The sequence below is a fragment of the Odocoileus virginianus genome, chromosome 24, assembly GCF_023699985.2.
Source record: "Odocoileus virginianus isolate 20LAN1187 ecotype Illinois chromosome 24, Ovbor_1.2, whole genome shotgun sequence".
In the NCBI taxonomy this organism is placed as follows: domain Eukaryota; kingdom Metazoa; phylum Chordata; class Mammalia; order Artiodactyla; family Cervidae; genus Odocoileus; species Odocoileus virginianus.
The window spans coordinates 1,720,904-1,744,531 of NC_069697.1; the positions used below are offsets into that span (position 1 = coordinate 1,720,904).

Consider the following 23,628-nt stretch of genomic DNA (forward strand, 5'->3'; position numbering starts at 1 on the left):
GTTAGCTCTTAGAGCGTCTCAAATGCTTTGTAGCATTTTCTGCTCCAGCTGTAAGGTGGTCAGGCTGTAAGGATACCATCCCCTATGCAGGACTGTGATAACCCGAATGCTCCAAAAGAACATGACCACAACCTTTAGTGTCCTTGGACCTGTATCTTTTACTGTAGCACTCTGCAGAAAGTCGGCTTTCATTTTAATAATGATTCAGACAGGTTCCAAGACACAGGTGTAAAATTTGCATAGTGCTTTAGGACAAGAAGAAGCAGAAATAACGAGACGGGTGTTACCGTTGTCTTCATGATAGTCTCCTTGCTGCAAGTGTGCGGTGATCAGTTCCCTGTCGTGTTGAGCTCTAGAACCCTCATGCTCTATTAGCTGCAGTGTTAGGAAAATGGCTTCTGGCAACTTTCCATCATATCAGTTCCCTGAGTATTTGCATTAGGAGCAACATTTTTATGATGGATACAAAAAAAAATCCCCTCCTCTCAGCTTTTCCCCATTTGGCATACAAAATATTTTTCTTCCTAGAAAATACACGTTAGGAATATAACTTAGTGATGCCCATTAGATACTGGGGCTTGGAGAAGTAAAGGATTCAATTCAATCTCTGACTCTTTATTAGTTCTTCCTGTATTTCATTTCTGGATCTAATGTAAATTGAGCTAGGGAATATTTGGAACACTAGTAATGGGTTTTGGAAAAAAAAAATCATTGATTAGAAGCTCTCAGAAACTCTTCTATAGAAAAATTTGGAAAAGGTGGTTTCTTTTTATTCTCAGAAGATATTCATAACAAAGCATCAGGTAATTTTGGTAATGAAAGACATGGGTCATATTTTGACCAATACCTCCCATGTAATACAGAATTCAGGCTGAATGGGACATGGCATTCATTTTTCTTCATAGCACTGAGTGACTTGATGCTATTTCAAAGGGTAGATCTATAGGTTTGGATTATATGAAGATAAACTCTTTCAGTAACACACTAAGGGCTGGATTGATACAGTTCTACTTTAGTCCCCTTAGAGGGAAATTAGCTTTGAGTTAATGTTAAAATTTAGTAAAGTAGCACAGTGTCACTGTGTTTTCTGTTTCTATAATTGTGCTATTTTTAAACTCTGTTTTCTTTATTCTCTCTGCCTTTATTACCCCAAACATCACTAGAGATTTCCCTTAGGAACCTTTAAAATTCACAGTGAATTTTGGAATCTCCTGTTTATACTACTAGCTCTCTGAAAATTCATCCATTGTTTACATGCCAGTTAATATCAGATAATACTTCGTATCACAAAAAGAAGTGATTTTAAAAAAAAGAAATCAACAACTATTGGGCTTCAGTGATTTTTTTCTCCTCGGGAGCTTCACCAAGTATTTGATTTTTTTTGCTTGAAAATAATGCTAGACAGTTTTAAGCTATAAGCATCCAACACTGGTTCCTTTGAGTTATATATTTGCATTTTTCTATTGAAAAGTGTGCCTATTACTAGTACAGTTTATGCTAAGAGGAATTGGCCTTAAGGCTCAATGAATCTTTGTTTCCACTTTACCAAACTTACATAAATAATTTCTTTTAGGAGTAACCACTCTGTCCTCAGACTGTCTGAAGTGCATATGAATTTGGAAATATATTTTACTGACAACTCCAAGTTTCAAGAGTTAAGAATGCTCATTTATAAATAGTACTATTTTTATTCTCTCTTCTGCTGGAAATGTGAATCTGTCAATTAAAGAGTGTCAAAGAGCTATCTAAAACTAAAATGATTCCCAGTTACCTCAGACTTTTGAAACAGAAAATATTCCTGAGTTCCATGCTGTGGGATGGGCCCAGTCCAGCAACTAACACTCATGAGAGAGCCCCTAATAGAGTGTTGTTTTTGCCCTGCCTTGGGTGATGATTTTAACACATACAGTTAGAGTTTGTGTTGGATCTATGTAAAAGCTTTTGTAATTCAGTTTGAAAATCTGTTGAAAATGATATGAAATGGCTAGCATTCTTTGAAAACATTAATTAATATATAACCACTTCAGTGTATAATATCTGTGTTTTATAAATATATCTGAGATAGATCTGATAGTGTCTGATGAACTATGGATGGAGGTTCGTCACATTATACAGGAGACAGGAATCAAGACCATCCCCAGAAAAAGAAATACAAAAAAGGACAATGACTGTCTGAGGAGGCCTTACAAACAGCTGTGAAAAGAAGAGAAGTGAAAAGCAAAGGAGAAAAGGAAAGATACACCCATTTGAATGCAGAGTTCCAAAGAATAGCACGGAGAGATAAGAAAGCCTCCCTCAGTGACCAGTGCAAAGATAGAGAGGAAAGCAATAGAATGGGAAAGACTAAAGATCACTTCAAGAAAATTAGAGATATCAAGGGAATATTTCATGCAAAGATGGGTTCGATGAAGGATAGAAATGGTAGGGACCTAACAGAAGCAGAAGATATTAAGAAGAGATGGCAAGAATACACAGAAGAACTGTACAAAAAAGTTCTTCATGACCCAGATAATCATGATGGTGTGATCACTCACACTCACCTAGAGTCAGACATCCTGGAATGTGAAGTCAAGTGGGCCTTAGGAAGCATCACTATGAACAAAGCTAGTGGAAGTGTTGGAATTCCAGTTGAGCTATTTCAAATTATAAGAGATGATGCTTTGAAAGTACTGCATTCAATATATTGTCAGCAACTTTGGAAAACTTGGCAGTGGCCACAGGACTGGAAGAGGTCAGTTTTCATTGCAATCCCAAAGAAAGGCAATGCCAAAGAATGTTCAAACTACCACACAATTGCACTCATCTCACATGCTAGTAAAGTAATGCTCAAAATTCTCCAAGCCATGCTTCAACAATACGTGAACCGTGACCTTCTGGATGTTCAAGCTCGTTTTAGAAAAGGCAGAGGAACTGGAGATCAAATTGCCAACATACATTGAGTCATCAAAAAAGCAAGAGAATTCCAGAAAAACATCTATTTCTGCTTTATTGACTGTGCCAAAGCCTTTGACTGTGTATCACAATAAACTGGGGAAAATTCTGAAAGAGATGGGAATACCAGACCACCTGACCTGCCTCCTGAGAAACCTGTATGCATGTCAGGAAGAAACAGTTAGAACTGGACCTGAAACAACAGACTGGTTCCAAATAGGAAAAGGAGTACATAAAGTCTATGTATTGTCACCCTGCTTATTTAACTTATATGCAGAGTACATCATGAGAAATGCTGGGCTGGAGGAAGCACAAGCTGGAATCAAGATTGCTGGGAGAAATATCAATAACCTCAGATATGCAGATGATACCACCCTTATTGTCAGAGAATATTTAACAGTAGGATTCCTGTGTGCTGTTTCCTGTCTCTCTTGAGCCCTCCGTTCCTTATCAGTCCCTGTCAGGGATGAGAGGAACTGGCAAGCCTCTCCCAGGACTGAGACATAGAGGTGGGATGCTTGCATAGCATTTCCTTCATTAGCTTTTCCATTTGATTATTTACGACCCTCTTTTGATATGGATTGCCTTTTGGCCTTGTGGCCTCTATTACTCCTTGTTTCCTTGGTAACTTGTAAAGTCAGGTCTTTTGATCTTTATCTGAAGAAGCTACCTTGTAATATGGTATATATACTCTTACAGAATTCAATAAAGCACCCTTGCTTCACCAGAGACTTGTGTCCCCGTGTCCTTCTTTCTCTCTCTCTCTGTCTCTCTCTCTCTCTATTTCTGGCTGATTCCCTGTGGCGCAAAGGCTGGCTGCGTAACCCAGGGAACATTAGCCTCTTTCCTTCTTTCACTTTCTTATCATCGACTCTGGACCACCAGGTTCCGGTCTATTAAAGGACCCCAATACCTTATGGCAGAAAGTGAAGAAGAACTAAAGAGCCTCTTGATGAAAGTGAAAGAGGAGAGTGAAAAAGTTGGCTTAAAGATCAATATTCAGAAAACTAAGATCATGGCATCTGCTCCCATCACTTCATGGCAAATAGATGGGGAAACAGTGGAAACAGTGGCTGACTTTATTTCTTTGGGCTCCAAAATCACTGCAGATGGTGACTGCAGCCATGAAATTAAAAGATGCTTACTCCTTGGAAGGGAAGTTATGACCAATCTAGACAGCATATTAAAAAGCAGAGACATCACTTTGCCAACAAAGGTCCATCTAGTCAAGGCTATGGTTTTTCCAGTGGTCATGTATGGATGTGAGAGTAGGACTATAAAGAAAGCTGAGCACAGAAGAACTGACACTTTTGAACTGTGGTGTTGGAGAAGACTCTTGAGAGTCCGTTGGTCTGCAAGGAGATCCACCCAGTCTATCCTAAAGGAGATTAGTCCTGGGTGTTCATTGGAAGGACTGATGTTGAAGCTGAAACTCCAATACTTTGGCCACCTGATGCGAAGAGCTGACCTATTTGAGTAGACCCTGATGCTGGGAAAGATTGAGGGCAGGAGGAGAAGGGGACGACAGAGGATGAGGTGGTTGGATGGCATCACCTACTCAATGGACATGAGTTTGAGTAAACTCCGGTAGTTGGTGATGGACAGGGAGGCCTGGCGTGCTGCAGTTCATGGGGTCGCCAAGAGTTGGACGCGACTGAGCGACTGAACTGAACTGAGATATTCTTTGATGCTGTTGACTCCTGCCTCCTTTTTGCGTGGATCACTGCTGGAATGGTGTGACGTCACCCTTCTGGCATCTCTCCGCCTCTTGTGACGGTGCCTGTTAGGGTCCTTTGTGGGTCTGCTCCCTTTTCCCCCTTCCTCTGCCTGTTTCTTAAATCATGGTGCTCCTTAGACATCTTAGTCCTTTTCTATGCTCACGGTGAGTCAGAGTCTGCAATACACATTAGTGACTTCTTAACCTGTTCCCCCAGCCCACACAGACCTCTGTATCCAGCCTCTTACTGAATTTCTGTATTTGGATGCTCCAGAGAAGCTCAAATGCAGCATGTCCTAAACAAGGTCTGTCACTATATACATCGGCTGCATTGTTCCAGGTTTTGTTTATTGAAAGTCCTGTGTTCACTCACACTTGTTTGCACATACTTTTAGCCTGAAATATATGTTCCCTCCAGCTAACTGAACAGATTTCATAATTGACTTTCTCTAGGAAGCCTTTCGGAGAAGGCAATGGCAGCCCACTCCAGTGTTCTTGCCTGGAGAATCCCAGGGACAGCGAAGCCTGGTGGGCTGCCGTCTAAGGGGTTGCACAGAGTCGGACACAATTGAAGCGACTTAGCAGCAGCAGCAGCAGCAGGAAGCCTTTCCCAGTTTTTATGTTAAGATTTGGGACCTCCTTTTTATGACAGTAATGGTAGTAATATAGTAACATTGTTATAGTAATGTAGTAGTATAATACAATAGTGTAGTATATTTATCAATATAGCAATAGTAATAAAGGTGATGATGATGATAATATTCTATTGTCATCAATGTGTTACTGATGCTGTAACAACTTACCACATCCTTGGTAGTTTGATCACTAAGTTGTGTCTGACTCTTTGTGACCCCATGAACTGTAGGCCATCAGGTTCCTCTGTCTTTTGGGATTTTCCAGGCAAGAATACTGGAGTGGGTTGCCATGTTCTTCCCCACGGGATCTTCCCCACCCGGTGACTGAACCTGGGTCTCCTGCATTGCAGGCAGATTCTTTGCCATCTGGAACCAGGAAAGCCATCTATAGAGCTTTAAAACAGCGCCAGCTTATTATCTTATGGTTCTCTACATTGGCGAGTAGACACTGCTCTCACTTAAGCCTTTTCTTTAGGGGAGAATCTCTAAATTTTATCTTGCCATTTCCAATTTCTAGAAGCCCTTCACTCCCTGGCTTGTGGCCCACTGCATCTCCCAGACCAGCAGCAGGCTCCTGAGTCTTTCTCACATCTCCTCACGCTGACACTGACTCTTCTGCCTCTGGGTTTCACTTTTCTGGACTCTTGTGATTATATTGAGTCCACCTGGATAATCCAGGATACTCTTCCATTTTAAGGTCAGCTGATTAGCAACCTTAATTCCATTTGTGTCCTTAATTCCTCTTTGCCAAATAATCTGATACACTCACAGGTTCTGGGAATGAGGGAATGGACTTCTTTGGAGGGGCATTTTTCTGTCTACCACAATATTGATAACTTACCACCTGATAAATATTGTTCCAAGCACCTCACATGTCTTAACTCACATTGTTGTCAAGAACTGAAAAGAGTCTGAGGTTTTTATCTTACCCTGTTTGCAAGCTTGACAGTCAGTCTGCCATTGTTTCATGAAAGTAGACAGAAGACAGGAAACCCAGAGATTATAGACAATAAAACTTTATTGCTCTAGCTATAACAGCAGCCAGAGCATCAGCATTTTTGTGCCAGTTCCCTGAACCCCAATTCCCAAGAGTAACATTAAAGAGGTCCAGAGTTCCTCACCTACTCTATGGTCCATTGCATTGCATTCTCCTAAGGTGAGGAACTGTAAGCCTAAGAAATCTAGTTATTTTATAAATCATGGTATATACTTCTGTCTTTTGCTTTTGAGGGGGCACTATCTCTGTTTTGCTGTACAGATATCTTTAAAAAGTAGTTTGGAACAAAAGCCAGTTACTATCTATGCTTTTTAAGATATACAGAAATGTGAGAGATGCTTGAGAGTTGTGGTCCAACAGTAGCCCTCGCAATAACCCTGTGAAAGAGTTGCAAGTATGGTAATCATTTTACAGATAAGGAGAATGAGGAGCAGAAATGATAAATAACAAGCCTGTTAAGTAGCAAGATTGAGTTTTGAACCTAGACTACCTGACTTCAGAGCCCATGTTTTTAATCTCTCTTCTCTGCTGCCTATACTATACCATGTCCTGATGTTAGCACATGTATTATACTGCAGTTTCCCTCATGCATGTCTATGATGTGTATATATATATACTTTTAAACTTATTTGTATTCTCTATTGGTTTTTAAGCTCCATAGGCTTTAATGAGACTGTGTCTTTATTGTTCAAGGTTTATATATCCAATGTCCAGATCAGTCTGGCTCATGTTAGGTAATGAATAAATGTTTTAGGAATAAACAAAGAAATACTATATGTGAAACCATCATATAAAGGAACCTGCTTACCACCTACATTCTCTTAGATAGCACCAAATCTTTGTTGTATAACAAGCATTAGTCAACTTGGCCTGTCACCAAATGATGGTGTTAGGAATCATTTAGTGTGTTTTTGATGTTTATGCCTAATCATGTCCATTAAAGTAAAGACCATGAGTTTTGAAAGTGCTTGAAAGAAGATGCAAAATATGAAATGAAAGTAGAGCTAATTTTAAAAATTAAATGGGTAAGAAAATGACAAACATTTCTTGTGCATATGGGATAAGTCCTTTGGCATAAAAATTCTTTTTCAGGGAAAAAGGGAATTAGGCAAAACATGACAAGTGTTCCTCCTTTGCAGTAGACAGTAATCAGTAAGTGTCGAGGAAAAGTGATTGCAGAGATGAAAAAAAAAAAAGTCCTTTGAGTGTGTGGTAGGAAGATCAGCAAAAACATTGACTGCGTATGATGGCCTAATGCTAATTCAGGAGAATGCTAGGAGTTTGAGAACTTAAATGGTAGGCTTGTGAGTACAAGTGATACTGATGAAAATTTTGTTATAGGCTAAAATATGTAGCTGAAACTAGTCTTTTTTGATGGAAATATGCACAAAGTTCATCAGGAGAAAGCATGCTTTGTTTTAAAGCTTTGAAGTACTGATTCACTCTTTTTTAGAAAAATTTTCATTGGAGTATAGTTGGTTTACAATGTTGTGTTAGTTTTGAGTGTATAACAAAGTGAATCAGTTATACAAATACATATATCCACTCTTTTTCAGATTCTTTTCCTGTGTAGGCCTTAAATTTGGTGGACACTTATCCAGGGATAGCAAAGCTTAAAGTCCTCTTTGTCAAATGAATTTAAAAACAACCATTCAGAACTTAATCAGTTTGTGAATTAAAAAAAAAAATCTTCAGAATATGTACTTGAAGGAAGAAATGGTTTTTCTCATTTTATAAATACCAGTAATAGGTGACTTCTATGAAATTTATCTATTAATGCTTCCTTTTCAAATGTAATTTATATTTATAGCAGTCACATATGTTAATTGTCGGAGCAAGGAGTTTTATTTTTTAATACAGAAACTTGAATGCTTATGTAAATAGTATCTTCAAGTGCCAGTCATGACATAATAAAAACACAACTTTTTTTTGACCTGTTAAACCTTTAAATCTTCAAATTTAGAGTCCTTAAATAATAAAGTGGTAGTGTCCTATGACTTTTTTTTTTTAAGTTTGTTCTTAGGTGAGTTCTGTATTGCTTTACATCATAAATAATATTTTCAATTCAGAAATCAGAATGCCTAACATAACATGTTAGCCAACACTGTGTCTTTGTTCAAAGACAAAGAAGGCCTGTCTTGCATCAGATTCCCTAAGGTGAGGATGGCTGGTTAGATCCCAAATAGTGATGGCATTGACTTATCATGTTTTGTGGTTAGGACTAAATGCTTTACATGGACCATCTCATTTACTCTTCACAACAACCTGCAAGGATAGTACATTATCTATGAGGAGATCGAAGCTGAGAGAGATTGAACAATTTATTTGAAGTTTCATAGCCAGTAAGTGTTAGACCTAGATCATATTTAGTGTGGACTCTAAAGCTCCAACTTTTAACTGTTACGTCTACTGACCTCTGCCAAGAAGGCCTAGGCTGCAGAACTGGAAAGGTAACTGGGGTTGAGATTGAGATGCTGCTAGGACACAGTGTGGAAGACAGTGCTAAGGGTGAAATTTAAGGATGGGAAGGAAATAGAAAGGAGAGTTAGTTCAGAAGCCTGGGGATTTGACAGCAGGATAGACTTGGGGTAGAAGAAGCAGGACAAAGTTCAGAATGCATCTGTAATCTAGAGGAAGTGTCTCTGAATGATACTTAGCAGAGAAGATGAAAGGAGCCAAAGAGCCCTTCACATAGCAAAGAGTGAAACCAAGGAACTGATGACCAGAAGTGCAGAATTTGATCTTCTTTCTCCAGTAAGGACTGCTTTTGGTTACATAGCTGCTTTGCAACATCAGGCAAGACTAGTTGCAAGCTATATTCAGCACGACTTGTCATCAGAAAGGAAAGACTCTGGATGACACAGTCTGTTGGTCAGTCTGAGCTCAGACTCTGACCTGATTGTGGTAGGGAGGAGAGGCCTGATATAGCACACTGGTGTTTTTTATTTTTAAAGTAGTTATTTAATAATGTAGAATACATTAAAGTCTATTTCTAGTATATGAAGTTTCAAACCAGAACATTGCCACTAATGCTAGAGACTGGATTTTGGTTTGTATGTATTATCAATATTAGACTCTGTTTTGTGATTCTCAGAACATTTCTACATGGTTTCAGGTTCTTCGTGGGTGTTGTCAGGGTGCTGTGCTATGCACAGTCACTTAGTTGTGTCCGACTCTTTGTGACCCTGTGGACTGTAGCCTGCCAGGCTCCTCTGTCCATGGGGTTCTCTACACAAGAATATTGGAGTGGGTGGCCATACCCTCCTCCAGGGGTCTACCCAACCCAAGGATCAAACCCAAGTCTCCCACATTGCAGGAGGATTCTTCACTGTCTGAGCCACCAAGGAAGCCCAAGAATACCGGAGTGTGTAGCCTAACTCTTCTCCAGGGCATCTTCCCAACCCAGGAATCAACAGGGTCTCCCACATTGCAGGTGGATTCTTTACCAGTTGAGCTCCCAGAGACACCTGCGGTGGTACATTTTTCATAGTGATTGACTTTCCCCAGAATCCGAAAGAGGAAGTTATAATACTTTCTTAAAGTTTCCACGCAGCTTGCTTAGTCGCTTGGGCTTCCCTGGTGGCGCTAGTGATAAAGAATCTGCCTGCTAATGCAGGAGACTCAGGAGACAAGGTTCAATCCCTGGGTTGGGAAGATTACCTGGAAGAAGGCATGACAATCCACTCCAGTATTCTTTCTTGGAAAAATTCCATAGACAAGAGGAGCCTGGCGGGCTGCAATCCATGGGGTCTCAAAGAATTGAACACGAATGAATGGCTGAGCATGCACAGCCCGGACATGCTTCTTTGTCCATGGGATCTTTCATGGCAAGAGTACTGGAGTGGGTTGCCATCTCTTCCTTTGGAGGACCCAGGGATCGAACCTGCATCTCCTGTGTCTCCTGTATTGCATGTAGATTCTTTATCCACTGAGCCATCAGGGAAAATCTTCTTAAGGTTTAAGCCAGATTAAAAAGGAGGGGACTATGCTAGAAGGGGAAGTTGGGGGGCTGTCAAGTAATAGTCTACTACTAAGGTGCTTAGACATTTTCCCCTGGAAGTCAAAGAGAACTATCTGTCTGGGTTTCTGGGTCATTAGAGACGCCACTGCAATAGGGGAGAACACTCAAAGAAAATTAGTAGAACGAGTTAAAAACACACACATAGATGGAAATCCTAGAACTCTGGTTTTCAAAAGTTAGAAGATGACAAGAAAATAAAACAAACAACAAAATACACCAGCAGCAAGAAATGCTAGTCTGAGAAGTAGAGGAGAAACTACAACAGGCCCTAGTTAACAGTATAATTCTCAGCAATATCTAAGGAAAAACCCAGAGGTCTCCATATTTTGTAATCTTAGTGAGAGTTGTTTCAACAGTGTTAAAAGTAGAAAGCAAATTCTAGTGCACTGAGGGAAGCAAGTAGAGAAAGCCAGCTTTTTATGGTGATGTGTGTAATAGCATTCAATACTATTATATGAATATTTGCTATCCGCCTGTAGTCATTAGGACTATAGTAATTAATTGGGAGCAGACTCCTATGCATAATTTTATCCAGGATTTTCTTTGAATTTCCAAGTAAATTAGATCCTGAAACATTTGAGTTTTCTTACTTCTGTTCTCAAGGCATGTTAAAGAGTTGTGGTTGAACATCTTAATGGATATAACCTCATAACAAATTTATTTTGCAAAGATTAAAACAATTTGTGATGAAATTTTATCTTCAAAGTTAAGCAGTAGAGTATTTCAGTAACTGAGGACATATTTTTAAATGTATTTTTTATTATTACTTTTAAAGTCTGTCTTTGCTTTTGTCTGCACTCGGCCTTTGTTGAGGCACAGGCTTTCATTGCTGTGCTCAGGCTCTCTCTAGCTGCGGAGAGTGCGGCCACTCTTCATTGCTGTGTGTGAGTTTCTTGTGCCGGCTGCTCTTGCTGCGGAATACAAGCTCCAGAGGGCACAGGCTTCAGTACGTGTAGCACATGGGCTTAGCTGCTCCGAGGCATGTAGGATCTTAGGTTCCCAGACCAGGGATAGGACCCATGTCCCCTCCTTTGGCAGGTCGATTCTTAACCACTGGACCACCAGGGAAGTCCCTGAAAATACATTTTTTAACAGCTTCCTTGAGATATGGTGACATGCAGTCTATGTGACATGCACATGTGTAAAGTGTACAGTTTGATGTATTAAGATATGTATTACACCCGTGAAATCATCACCATAATGTTGATCCATCACTTCCAAAAATTTCCTTTTTCTATTTTAATCCCTCTAATCTTTGTCCCCAGGCAAGTACTGATCTGTGTTTTGACATTATAGAGTAGTTTTCATTTTCTATTTATAAATGACATGACTCATACAGCATATATATTTTTCTTCCTCTTTACTCAGCATATCTATTTTGGGGTTCACCCATGTTGTTGCATGTATTGACAGTTCTTTCTTTTCATTGCTTAATAGTATTTTATTGTGTGGGTGCATCACACATTATTCACTCATATATTGATGCACATTGGATTTCCCGTTTAGGAGTATTGGAAGCAAAACTGTCATGAACATATGTGTACAAGTCTTTGTGTGGGTATGTGCTTCCTGCAGATGTTCTTAAAGTTTAGAACTATTTATGAGACAAAGATGCAGAGCAGAATATGTGTGTGCCCAGTTGCTTAGTTGTGCCCGGCCCTTTTGCAACTCCATGGACTGTAGCCTGCCAGGCTCCTCTAATTTTCCAGGCAAGACTACTGGAGTGGGTTGCCATTTCCTTCTCCTGGAGATCTTCCTGACCCAGGGATCAAACCCGCGTCTCCTACATCAGCAGGTGGGTATTTCTTTTTTACCACTGAGCCACCAGGGAATCCCTGCAGAGCAGAAAGGCACACAGAATCTCTCAGTAGTACAGTAAAATCCAGGTTTCTATGTCCTTTGACATAAGGTTATTATGTCTGTAGAAGAATAATCTCCTGTTCTGCTGGCCATAGACATGGTTCCCTGTATCAGTAATAAAGCCTGTGAGTGTCTGAGAAGCTGCCTTCTATTACTAACCCTTATGTGTTTCTCTGGTTCTCAATCACTTTATCTGAATCTGACTCCATTTACTCAAGATTCCTTGTCTGGTTGAAGTACAGCTTTGTTTCTTAGGTCTGACGCCTCTGCCCTTAGACCTCTGGAAACAAACCAGTCACCTGTCTGCTTAGGTTACCGTTGCCTGAGGTCTTTGGCACCAGCCTTCAGCTGCCCCCTCAGCGCACACACTTCGGCTGCAGGTCAGACTGTGGCTGTGTGATGACTGCGCTCGGATGTACCTTCTTTATTGCAAACTTTCAGACTGCATCTGGCCTGTGGCTGGAGTCCCCGCTATGCCATTTGAGGCAGTCCACATCCCAGCGTGTGGCCTGACTTGCTCACTTAATCCTGGGGACCTGAGTGCCCCTGGCTCTTGGAAATCTCCAGGAACAGAAGTGACTCTCTTTTCAACAGTCTTGTTCATAAGTCCAAGTGTTCCTACAAGTAGATGGCACCGGACCTGCTCCTGCCGCTGCCATCTGCTGGTGGCAGACAGAGTTGACACAGTGTCCTGTTCATATTTAGGGGAGGCCTCAAAACTGTCTGTTACATACGTGCGCTCTGTACAATTCTGCACCCGTTCTCTTCCTCTCTACCTGCTTCAGCCACTTCAGCCTTCCCTCTGGTTGTCCACGATGTGCTCCCGTGTCCTCCTTAGGTCTGTGCAGTTTGTCCCCTCTTCTCAGAAAACTGTACTTCCACATATCTTCCGACAGGCAGCAGATGCCTGCCTTGACCACACTCCATCCACTGCACTCCGCCAGTCAATCACTGTCTTCCTCTATTATTATTATTATTTTTGATAGCATTTGTCATTTACTCAATTTCTTTCATTTATTTATTACTTGTGAATTGATCTCTTCCTCCTGCACACACCCACGTATAAGTGCCGTGAGAACAGGGAACAAAGGTCTTCGAGGGCAGAACAATGCTTGTATTGAGAAAAGAGGTGCTCAAAAAATACATGCTTGTGTAAATGAGTGCATGTAGTATCTCTATTTGCCTGTCGAAATCCTATTTATTTTCAGAAATCCAACTCAAATGCTGTCTCTTTCAAGAACTAGATCTGATAGTCTCTCTTTTTCACAGCACTTTTTATTCTTTATTTCTTGTGTTAAGCTGTCATGTTCCCCTGTAGTGAATACAGGGGCCATACTTTACTTATTTTAATACACATCTCAGACTTACATGGGGGCTGGCCCAATGGCTCAGCAGTAAAGAATCCACCTGCCAATGCAGGATAAAAAGCAGAAGCGGCTTTGATCCCTGGGTTGGGAAGATTCCCTTAGTAGGAAGTGGCAACCCACTCCAGTATTCTTGCCTGGAAGATCCCATGGACAGAGGAGCCTGGCGGGCTACAGTCCACAGGGTCGCAAAGAGTTGGACATGATGAACAACTGAGAATGCAGACATGCACACATACACACAGACTTAAGGACGCAGCAAACGCTTAGATGTTGGTTAACATCATAAATAAATGAAAATTACCATTAAGACTTGACCATTTAATTTGTTTCTTATTATGAAATATTTAAAGCATACAGAAAAGAATCAATAATATTATAAGTAACACCCATGGATCCATTATCAGCTTTGAAAAATTAGCATTGAAAACATATTGGGGGTACTTCCTTAGTTCGGTGGTTAAAACTCTGCCTTCCAATACAGGTGGTGGTTAAAACTCTGCCTTCCAATACAGGTTTGATGTCTGGTCAGGGAACTAAGAGGTGTGGCCAAAGGGTAAAAAGTACAATAAAACAAAACAAAACATTGGAAGAATTCCCTCGTGGTTCAGTGGTTAAGACTCTGTAGTTCTATGGCAGGGGGCGTGAGTTTGATCCCTGACTGGGGAAACAGGGACCTGAGCTTTTGCATACTGCGCCGTGCATGGAGTGGCCAAACAAAGCAAACCACATTTGAAATCCATTGTATACAACCCTCTGTGATATTGTGATTTATGAGAAATATATCCAAGTTTATCCACACACGTTTTCTGGCTTACAGCTCCCAAGACCTTCAGAATTTTCCAAGTGAAGAGAGACCTAAAGTTGTCTTTTGTTACGTTAATAAAGTGACTTTTGGAACTCACCTAAGGATGGAGGCTGATTGCCAGGAAAACTAACCTCGTGATTAGAAGGTTGGAACTTTTAGTCTCACTCCTTGGCCTTGAGAATGAGGAAAAAGGGGCTGGAGACTGAGTTCACGCTTAGTGGCCAATGATTTAATCAACCATCCCTCTCTAATGAAGTCTCCATAAAACCCCAAAGGTGTGGGCGCAGAGAGCTTCCAGGTGGGTGAGCAGGTGGAGATCTGGGGAGAGCAGCTCGTCTATGAGAGGGCACGGACGCTTTTCACCCGCTCAGACGCCTCTTCCATCTGGTTGTTCCTTAGATAGCTTTATAACAAACTGGTGATCTGGAAGTTAAATGTCTCTGAGTTCTGTGAGCTGCTTTAGCAAATTAATCAAACCCAAGCAGGAAGTTATGGGAATCTCTGATTTATAGCCAGTTGGTGAGAAGTGCAGGTAACAACCTAATCTTTCTGTTGCATCCTGATTTGAAGGGGGTGGTGGAACCTCCAGTCTTTAACCTATAGATCAGAAGCAAAGATAACAACCCAGGCTTGGGACTGATTTCTGAAGTGGGGGGGGGTGGCGTGTAGTCTTCAGGACTGAACCCTTATCCTGTGGAATCTGATTCTGTCTTTGGGTAGCTAGTATCAGAATTGAATTGAACACTGGGTCACTCTGTTGGAATTGCTTATTGATGGTGTAAGACAACTCCCCTCTGCTTACGCCATTTGCATACAATCAAAATTGACTCCAGAAACATAAAAGACTGTCCCTCATTCCTTCCTTCTCCTTTCTTCCCTGAAGCAATCATAATTCAGAATTTGGTGTTTATTGTTCCTGCACGTGTGTGATTCTGTGTGCATTTTACCACCACTATTTGTCCGAGCATGAGTGTGCGTATGTGAGTAACCATTTTCCACCTATGGTACTATTCGGCTTGCTTTTAAGTAGGGTATGATAAAGGGCATTCTACACCTTATTTGTTCCCTCAGCATTATGTTTTTCTGATTATCCATGCTGATACATGTAGTGTTAGAATCTAGTGGTGAGACTATTTCAACTATTGTATGGTATTCCTTTTTTAGAACTATTTCACAGTTTCTCTGTCCAGTATCTTGGTGAAAGGCATGTAGTTTCTCCTTTCACTTTTGCAAACAGTACCGCAGCAACATTCTTGTACCATTTTTTTGCTTAGCATCCTGGCGTGTTACTCCAGGATTTATACAGTTAAGTGGAGCCAACTTGCCAGGGTTTGAATCCTTACATCGCCGCTTGCTGGCTTTCCCAAGAAGCACTGACCACCAACTATCTCCAGCCCTTCTCCTGAGCTTGCTTGCCCTATCTCAGCTGCTGGCAACAAGCCATCAACTTGGCTTAGATCCCTTTAATTCCGGTAGATCCTATTGGAGCCAATTCCCAGATGCCACTGCTTGCTCCTGGAGCCAGACCTCAGCAGGCCTGTGGCTTCACTTGTAATCACTGCTTTGCATTTATGTACCATTTCTGGTCCATGGAGAGGTTTATTTTCCAGCCTGGAGATGATGTTTAGCTTTTCCTTTTCATATTTTATTTATCATTGCTATGTGTTTGGAGCAGAGGGAGTACATCAAAGCATGAACTTACTGTGTCTCCTTAACCAAAAGTTGATAATAGATTACCTTTACCACCTTTTAAAGTAAGCAGCTATCTTAAAATCATCTAATCATAGATTTTTGGAGCTGGAAGGGATTTTAGAGATTATGATGTCTAATAACCTCATTTTGTAGGTGAGAGAATTGTGGTCTTGAGAAATTAAGTGATTCATTGATGTCATATCTTTAATTAATGATGGAGGCAGGACCAGAACCAAAATCTGGAGGTTCCCTCAATAGTCCTTTTGATACTACGTCATCCATTATAACTTTCTTTATATGAGCTATATTTACATGTAACATTTTATTTTTAACAGAACTCAAAAATACATTAAAATTAAGCAATTAGAAATATGCATGTCAGATTTTTAAACTGCTGTGAGCTGTTTTCTTTTGAACAATATTGAGGTAAAATCCAGAGTACAGTATTCATTGCATTGAGCTGAATATATTTTCATTAGAAGGCACAATGCCTCTTGACTCTGTAGGTTCCTGCTGCATTTGGTTTCCTTGACTTTTTGCAACTTATTAGGATAGGCCCATCAATAATGGTGTCGATCCTTCCCGCCTCCTCCACCTCTGGGTCTGAAAATGAACTGTGATGGATGGATATGGCCAGCGTTTACAGTGATAGCCTATATTTCTGCTGTCACATAGAAATGGCAGGTAGTTTAATTTAGAAAAAAAAATTACTAAGAAAGAGCAAGTATTCTTTTTAATGAGAATTTCTGGACTTTTGTTGGATATGCATTTAGAATCTGATGTGTTTGTTAAAGCCTTTGGAATTGTTTTATTTTATTTCTAGATCTTTTAGCTGTGCCTAAGCATCCATACGCTGCTATGGAGAACTGGGGACTGAGTATTTTTGTGGAACAAAGGATACTGCTGGATCCCAGTGTTTCGTCTATTTCTTATTTGCTGGATGTCACCATGGTCATTGTTCATGAGATATGTCACCAGGTATGAAGAAAGGATCAGGTGTAAGTATAATTGCAAACTATGGAGAATGTAAACTGATTTCAGATACTTAGATTAGGAGTTCAGTTATTATCCCCCCAATTAGGTTTTGATTCGGTGTAGAGCATCGTGTAGTTCTTTTTGGAAGATATGTCGCTTTTCTCAAATGACAGCAAAATGAAAGCAAGCGCACAGGTTGTATTGAATAAGCAACTGCCATTCAGTTTAGTTAAGGAGTGAGATGGCATCGCTACCCAGCAGCCTCTTTGGAGACCCCATCCACTCACTATTCTTTGTCAACCTTGCTTTATTTTCTTGTGATTATTGGTGTGTATATATGGTAAGTGCAGTGATGGCGATGATTTATTGCATTGCTACAAGATGCAGCTGAGTGCTGTGTACATGTCAAAATTTACTTTTGCTGAAATCAATTTGTTATTCCCCTTCTCCCATCACACAGACACTTAGGAAGTCTTTCACTAAGTCAGCCACAGACTCTTTGTTCTGAAATGATTGATATTTTTTTGTCTTGGCATGTTTAGAAATTCATATGTAAATTAGCCAGCTTTGTCGTGAAGCTGAGATAAAGTTAATTTCATGCACTTTACTACAATGAGCGAAAGGTATTACAGAGATTTCACAATGCCTATTTGAATCTTGATTCTAATGAAAAGAATAACTGAAAATAAACGTCTGTGCTTTAATAAAAAGCAGTCCTTGTCCTGGTGACCAGAAACTGTGGATAGTTTTTAAGTGAAAACACCAGAAATCTCAGTGTGAAACCGCAAGACTTCAATTTGTTATCAACCCAAAATCTTTTTAAAAAGTTTGAAAACCTTAAAGAGAGGTAGAAAATGTTGTCAGTGAAAGAAGCTGAACAGGTAAATGCTAAGACATGAACACAGACTTCATGCTAAATTGTTCCAGGCCACAAGACTATTTGCCTAAATGTCAGCCTTCTGCAGTGAGCCTGTGTGGTGTTTGCACCTGCCACGCTGGTCAGCTAGGGCATGTGCTCCTTGCTTCAGTGACTTGAGCGGGTCCGTTGTAGAGATAACTAGTGCTTCTCTATTGTGCTAAAAGTGCTTTCCAGCTAATCATACAATTCTTTGACGCAAAAACTGATTCCTTTGTGAACATTCCTAGACATAAGTTACATGTAGAGTTCTTTTGAAATAGGAGCACACTGATCAGCATTGTTCCTAGACCTGGATTTCATTTGTTCCAGATTCTCAGCTACTTTCTTGTTCTAGCTTAGTGATGTTCAGCTACTTCCTATGAGGAAACGAACCAGAAGCTGGGAGAAACACATGATAATTTCCACTGTCAGTGCCAAAGTGTTTTCTACATTACCATCTCTCCTCACCTACTTCTTGTTGCAGTTTTTAAGATAGACTTTCAATTTAAGAGAGGGGGAGCACTTATTGCTGATCAAGAATAAAAGCATACTTAAAACATCACTTAATTTGTGGTCATCATGTTCAGAATTATCTTGTATTTGTATTTTGATTAGAGATCCTTTTGAGTAAGAGATACTTTATTATTAATATTGAAATGCTCTGCCACCAAGCTGTTTAGCTCTTAAAGCCGTAGAACTATGATCTGATACTTGCCTACTGCCTTTTCCTTCTGTTTCTTAAATAACTCACTCCCACTTAGAATCTTCACACTAAGAGTTACTTATAAATGCTTGAAATCCTTTTGCCTAAGGCTTTCACATGGCTCCTTCTTATCATTAAAGTCTGAGCTCAAATGTCATCTGCTCAGAGAGAACCTTTTTGCTTTTACAATCTAAAGCGACCCCTCCCCCATACATATCACGTTTTAATAAGACCTGAAATTCTATTGTTTCCTTGTTTATTCTTTAGTTTCTATCTCACCGCATTGTCCCTTCCTCCACAATAAAGTGTCGCTGCCTCAGAAGGGACGTTGTCTGACTTTTCATCATTAAATCCCAAGTGGCACAGTTCCTGGTATATAATGCTTTCTGTTCGTTTTGTTTTTTTTCCATGAAAAAAGAATTCCTTTAAGCTTTTTCTGAACTCAGCAAGGATTTCAGACTAATGCATAATGATCTAATCAAAACACCAATTAAAAATTACATTATTTTTCCCGAAGCGATCGTAGAAGTTTTTTTTTGGGGGTCCAACACTCATTATCATAGAATCATGGAGAGTCAGGGGTGGAGCATCTTGAAAGCCTTTAGTTCCTTCAATCAGCCGACAACGTCTGTGAACTGTCTCTGCCACTGAAAGGTGCTGCTTCAGGACTTCCGTGGTGAGCTCACGACTTCTTGAGGCAGTACTTTCCATCTCCATCCATTTCAGTCTGTTAGAGGGTCTCCTGCATTTTTAGCAACCTCTGCCAGTTGACAAACCCCAATTTCCATCCATTAGTCCTGATTTGTCTCCTGCAGGGACACAGAACCCAAGCTTCTTCTACATATTAGGTCTTCAAATATTTGAAGACAACTGTTAGCATTTTTTTTCTTCTTCTCCTGAGTCCTTTGTGTTCCAGATTAAATATTCATTTTCTGTTCCTTGATCATTTTATTTTTGTTCCCTGAATGCACTTATTAAAAAGTTAGTGTCACTCAAGTAGTCAAATTAATAGTCTTGCTATAACCTATTTTAAAATCACAAAATCAGTTGGAAAGTGAATTCCAGTTGTGATCATCATAGTTTAACACCCTTGATTCTAGATGAGGTCACTCTGGCTAGATGTGATTGTATCTGACGCCTGTTCATCTCTGATGGCAGTGGTTTGGTGACCTCGTGACCCCCGTGTGGTGGGAAGACGTGTGGCTGAAGGAAGGCTTTGCCCACTACTTTGAGTTCGTTGGTACAGACTACCTCTATCCTGGCTGGAACATGGTAAGTGCATTCTCTTTAATTGCTTGGAACTCTCAGTGAAAGCTTGATTCCATGTCATATTGGGCTTATCTTATCATGAGATGTGTTTGAAAATGCCAACTGATGCATGAAAAAAATTAGCTACCCAACAAAGGAAATGTAACCCAGAATATAAACGGTAGTATTCCAGAAGAATTCTTGTTTAGTTATTAGAACTAAATAGAGTCTGATTGGTTGTACATTGATTTCAAAATACTACGTTTTCTAAATAAAAATATTTTAGATTGCAATACTTGATGAAAAAGATAAACTATCCCATAAATTGAGAAGGTAATAGCAATTGATAAGTTATATTTTAAACATGTATAGGATACTTCAACATATAGGAAGGAAAATGAGAACTTAATTTTCAGTGTGATGAACTCAAAACATAGCTAAAATCTTTGATACATTATTGTTTTTACCTTAGGATTAAATGATTTAATATAGTGAAGTTGCTCAGTCATGTCTGACTCTTGAGACCCCATGAACTGTTAGCCCACTAGGCTCCTCTGTCCATGGGACTTTCCAGGCAAGGATACTGGAGTGGGTTGCCATTTCCTTCTCCAGATTATCTTCCCGACCCAGGGATTGAACCCAGGTCTCCCGCATTGTAAGCAAGACGCTTTACCGTCTGAGCCACCAGGGAAGTCATTTAATAAGAGGTCATTAATTTTATAAAGAGTTGGCACACATTATATCCAAACGTGTATGTGTGAATCTGAAGTAGGGCTTATTGTACCAGAAGCAGTGATATTCTTGAACATCCTAGAAGAAAAAGTGGAGGGAGGATATGATTTCTATATGTTGTTTAATATAAGTTTTTCATTTTATGGGCTTTCCTGGTGGCTCAGATGGTAAAGTGTCTGCTTGCAATGTGGGAGACCTGGGTTTGATCCCTGGGTTGGGAAGATCCCCGGAGAAGGAAATGGCTACCCACTCCAGTACTCTTGCCTGGAAAATTCCATGGACAGAGGAGCCTTGTAGGCTATAGTCCATGGGGTTGCAAAGAGTCGGACACGACTGAGCGACTTTACTTCTCCTCACTTCATTTTATACAAGCTTTATATACTCATTAATGAGTGACTATGTTATTAAATAGAACCCAGGATATAGGTTGTTTTGGAATTTGAATTTTATTTATTTTTAAAATTTATTTTATTATATTTTTGGCTGTACTGGGTCTCAGTTGCTGCTTGGGGCTTTTCCCCTGCTGCAGCAAGTGGGGACTACTCTTTAGCTGTGGTGTGAGGGCGTCTCCTGGTGCAGAGCGCAGACGCTAGGGTGCATGGGCTTCAGCGGTTGTGGCGCATGCGCCTAGTTGCTCCGAGGCACCTGGGATCCTCCCGGATCAGGGATTGAACCTGTGTCTCCTGCGTTGGCAGTCAGATTTTTTTGCCCCTGAGCCGCCAGGGAAGTCTGGAGCTTGCATTTTAAATTTAAGTGGCACTATGTAAAAGCTGCAAAATACTAACATTTGTCAACTTCCAGAAGCTCAAATTTCACCTGTGTTATAGCTTGAGTGATAATATAAATTTGTTTTACACCACTCGGTTTTTGATGTTTAAACTACTAATATATGTGATTATCTAATTATCTGTCATTATTACAAGTGTGATATGGTGAAATATAAAATTGTCCCTTAAGTCATGATATAACTTTTCTACCATACTCCTACTGAGTATAAAAAGTGACTTTACATATCTCAGAAGAAATGTTGCAATTGTAATATCATACTGATATGTTTGAATTATCCAGTTTTATTTATATTTTATAAAAGCAACATGGTTCATTTGCACAAATGTGTGAGTTAATTTTACTTGGCCTTATATATCTAGGTATATATGTATAAATAATACAATTTAAAAAATCTTATTTGAACTATTTTACTATAGCATTGAAATTTTAAAAATGCCTTTAAAGAACTTTGAAGAAAAATCATCAATAGCATGCAATATTTATTATTAAAGGTATTTTTAAAACAAATATGCAGTTTTAAAACTGAAATACTAAGGATACTGAAACATTTGTAAAAATATATTTTGGTTTCTAGTTGACTTTCAACCAAATTTGTTTAAAATTTTTATTTAATTTTCATTATGCTGTGAGTTATTACTGATTGGTAATTCTGTTATGTTTTAATGTTTAAAATGTTAGTATTATAAATGACATGTTACTCTATAGGTAAGAATTTTTTTTGAGTTCATTGAACTATCTATGACAAAAATCTATTCAGCATTATAAAAATAAATCTTAGATTGAAAAGCTATGAACAGAATTATACTCATGGTGAAAATTTACAGCTTTTGATGGTGTTAGCATTGCAGTCTACCCCAAGTTTCAATGTTCCCATACTGAATTTTGTTTTCAAATATTTTTTATATCCCTTCGTTACATTATCAATCAAATTATAAATGGAGAGCAGTTTTATAAGAATATTGAAAATGAATATAGAGTATAAGTAACACTTCAGATACTTTGTCCTAAATACAGTAAAGACCATGTATTGAAAGCATTTATAAAAAATGCTTTGTGTAGTAAGATATAAATCCGTATTTTATAATAAAAAATGGGAATTAATGATGGATTACACTGAGAAATGAAAGTACAAACTCCAACACAATTAACTAGGCAATAGTGAAAGCAAGCTTTATTATTATATCTCTTCATGTTCAGATGCTAAAGATCACAAATACTTTCTATTATTGGCTGCTTTGCTTTTTTAGTAGTTTTTAAAATTTAGTTTGTAGAGTACTTCAGTATATTAAATTTATAAAACCTATAAGAAGAGACTCTAAACAAATACTCCTCCACGATCATTAATATCTTCTTTGCAAACAAAAATTTAAGACAAGTCAGCCACATAAATAAGAAAGGATATTAAGTGACTTTAAGGCTGTGTCAGCACTATTTTTCATAATGGCATCAGCAAAAGAGTGAAAGAAATACTAGGAAGAACAAGAGTGATGGTTGTGTCAGCAGTAACTCATACTGTTGTGATACGCACAAGAGCTTGCCTAGGAGAGCGAGGCTCGGTCTGCACTAGAACTTAGCCTAAATTAGAAAAGTCCGAAGGCAGACGTGTCTCAGAAGTAAAGCAAGCAAGCTGACCTCTTTTGCCTCTAATCTCAAAAACTGTGGTTTTATTATTTTTAGACAGCAACACTCAAACACTGAAATACAACTTCAACTTGCTAGGGAGATTACTACGACAGCCTATGTTTTACGGAATAGCAATAAAGAAGCCCAGAATTACACAGCATTGTTAAGGAAGCTTTTGTTCTGGTTTAGGATAGTATACTTACGTGGCCTCTTAGGTTGTGTATATGCATATGTGTGTGTTTATAGACAGTTTCTGCTACAGAAATTATCAGTTTTTTACACACAGAACACTACATGAAATAAACACTACTATCAAATCTTTTTCCCCAACAAACTAATCAAGTATACCATTTTACAGATATGGGTCTTTACAGGGAGTGTGATATAAGGTCAGGGAATAGATTGACAAGAAGTAATTCAGATTCCAAAAAGGCACTTCACTTCCTGACTCATCTTTATCATTTGAGAAATGGGATGATTGTCTTAGTAAGCACACATGATTTTTGTGAATATAAAATGACTTGCAATTTATTTGAAATGTGTGAACAAATGTGAGTAGGTATCATAGACCTGGAAAATAATAAATGCTCCATTAAAAGGGGCATTGATTTTATGTATAAAATACCCTAACACTT

The 23,628-nt window shown here is 39.3% G+C and overlaps 1 protein-coding gene across 3 annotated transcripts in view; it reads left to right on the forward strand.

Annotated features, from left to right (window-relative positions):
• The window catches only part of TRHDE (thyrotropin releasing hormone degrading enzyme), a 409,604-nt gene that overhangs the window by 204,308 nt on the left and 181,668 nt on the right, over positions 1-23,628 (forward strand). For all 3 annotated transcript variants that reach the window (XM_070454203.1, XM_070454204.1, XM_070454205.1), the window contains exons 4-5: positions 16,849-17,003; positions 19,760-19,873. In XM_070454203.1, the coding sequence (XP_070310304.1) occupies positions 16,849-17,003; positions 19,760-19,873 (269 nt within the window). The remainder of the gene's footprint in view (positions 1-16,848; positions 17,004-19,759; positions 19,874-23,628) is intronic.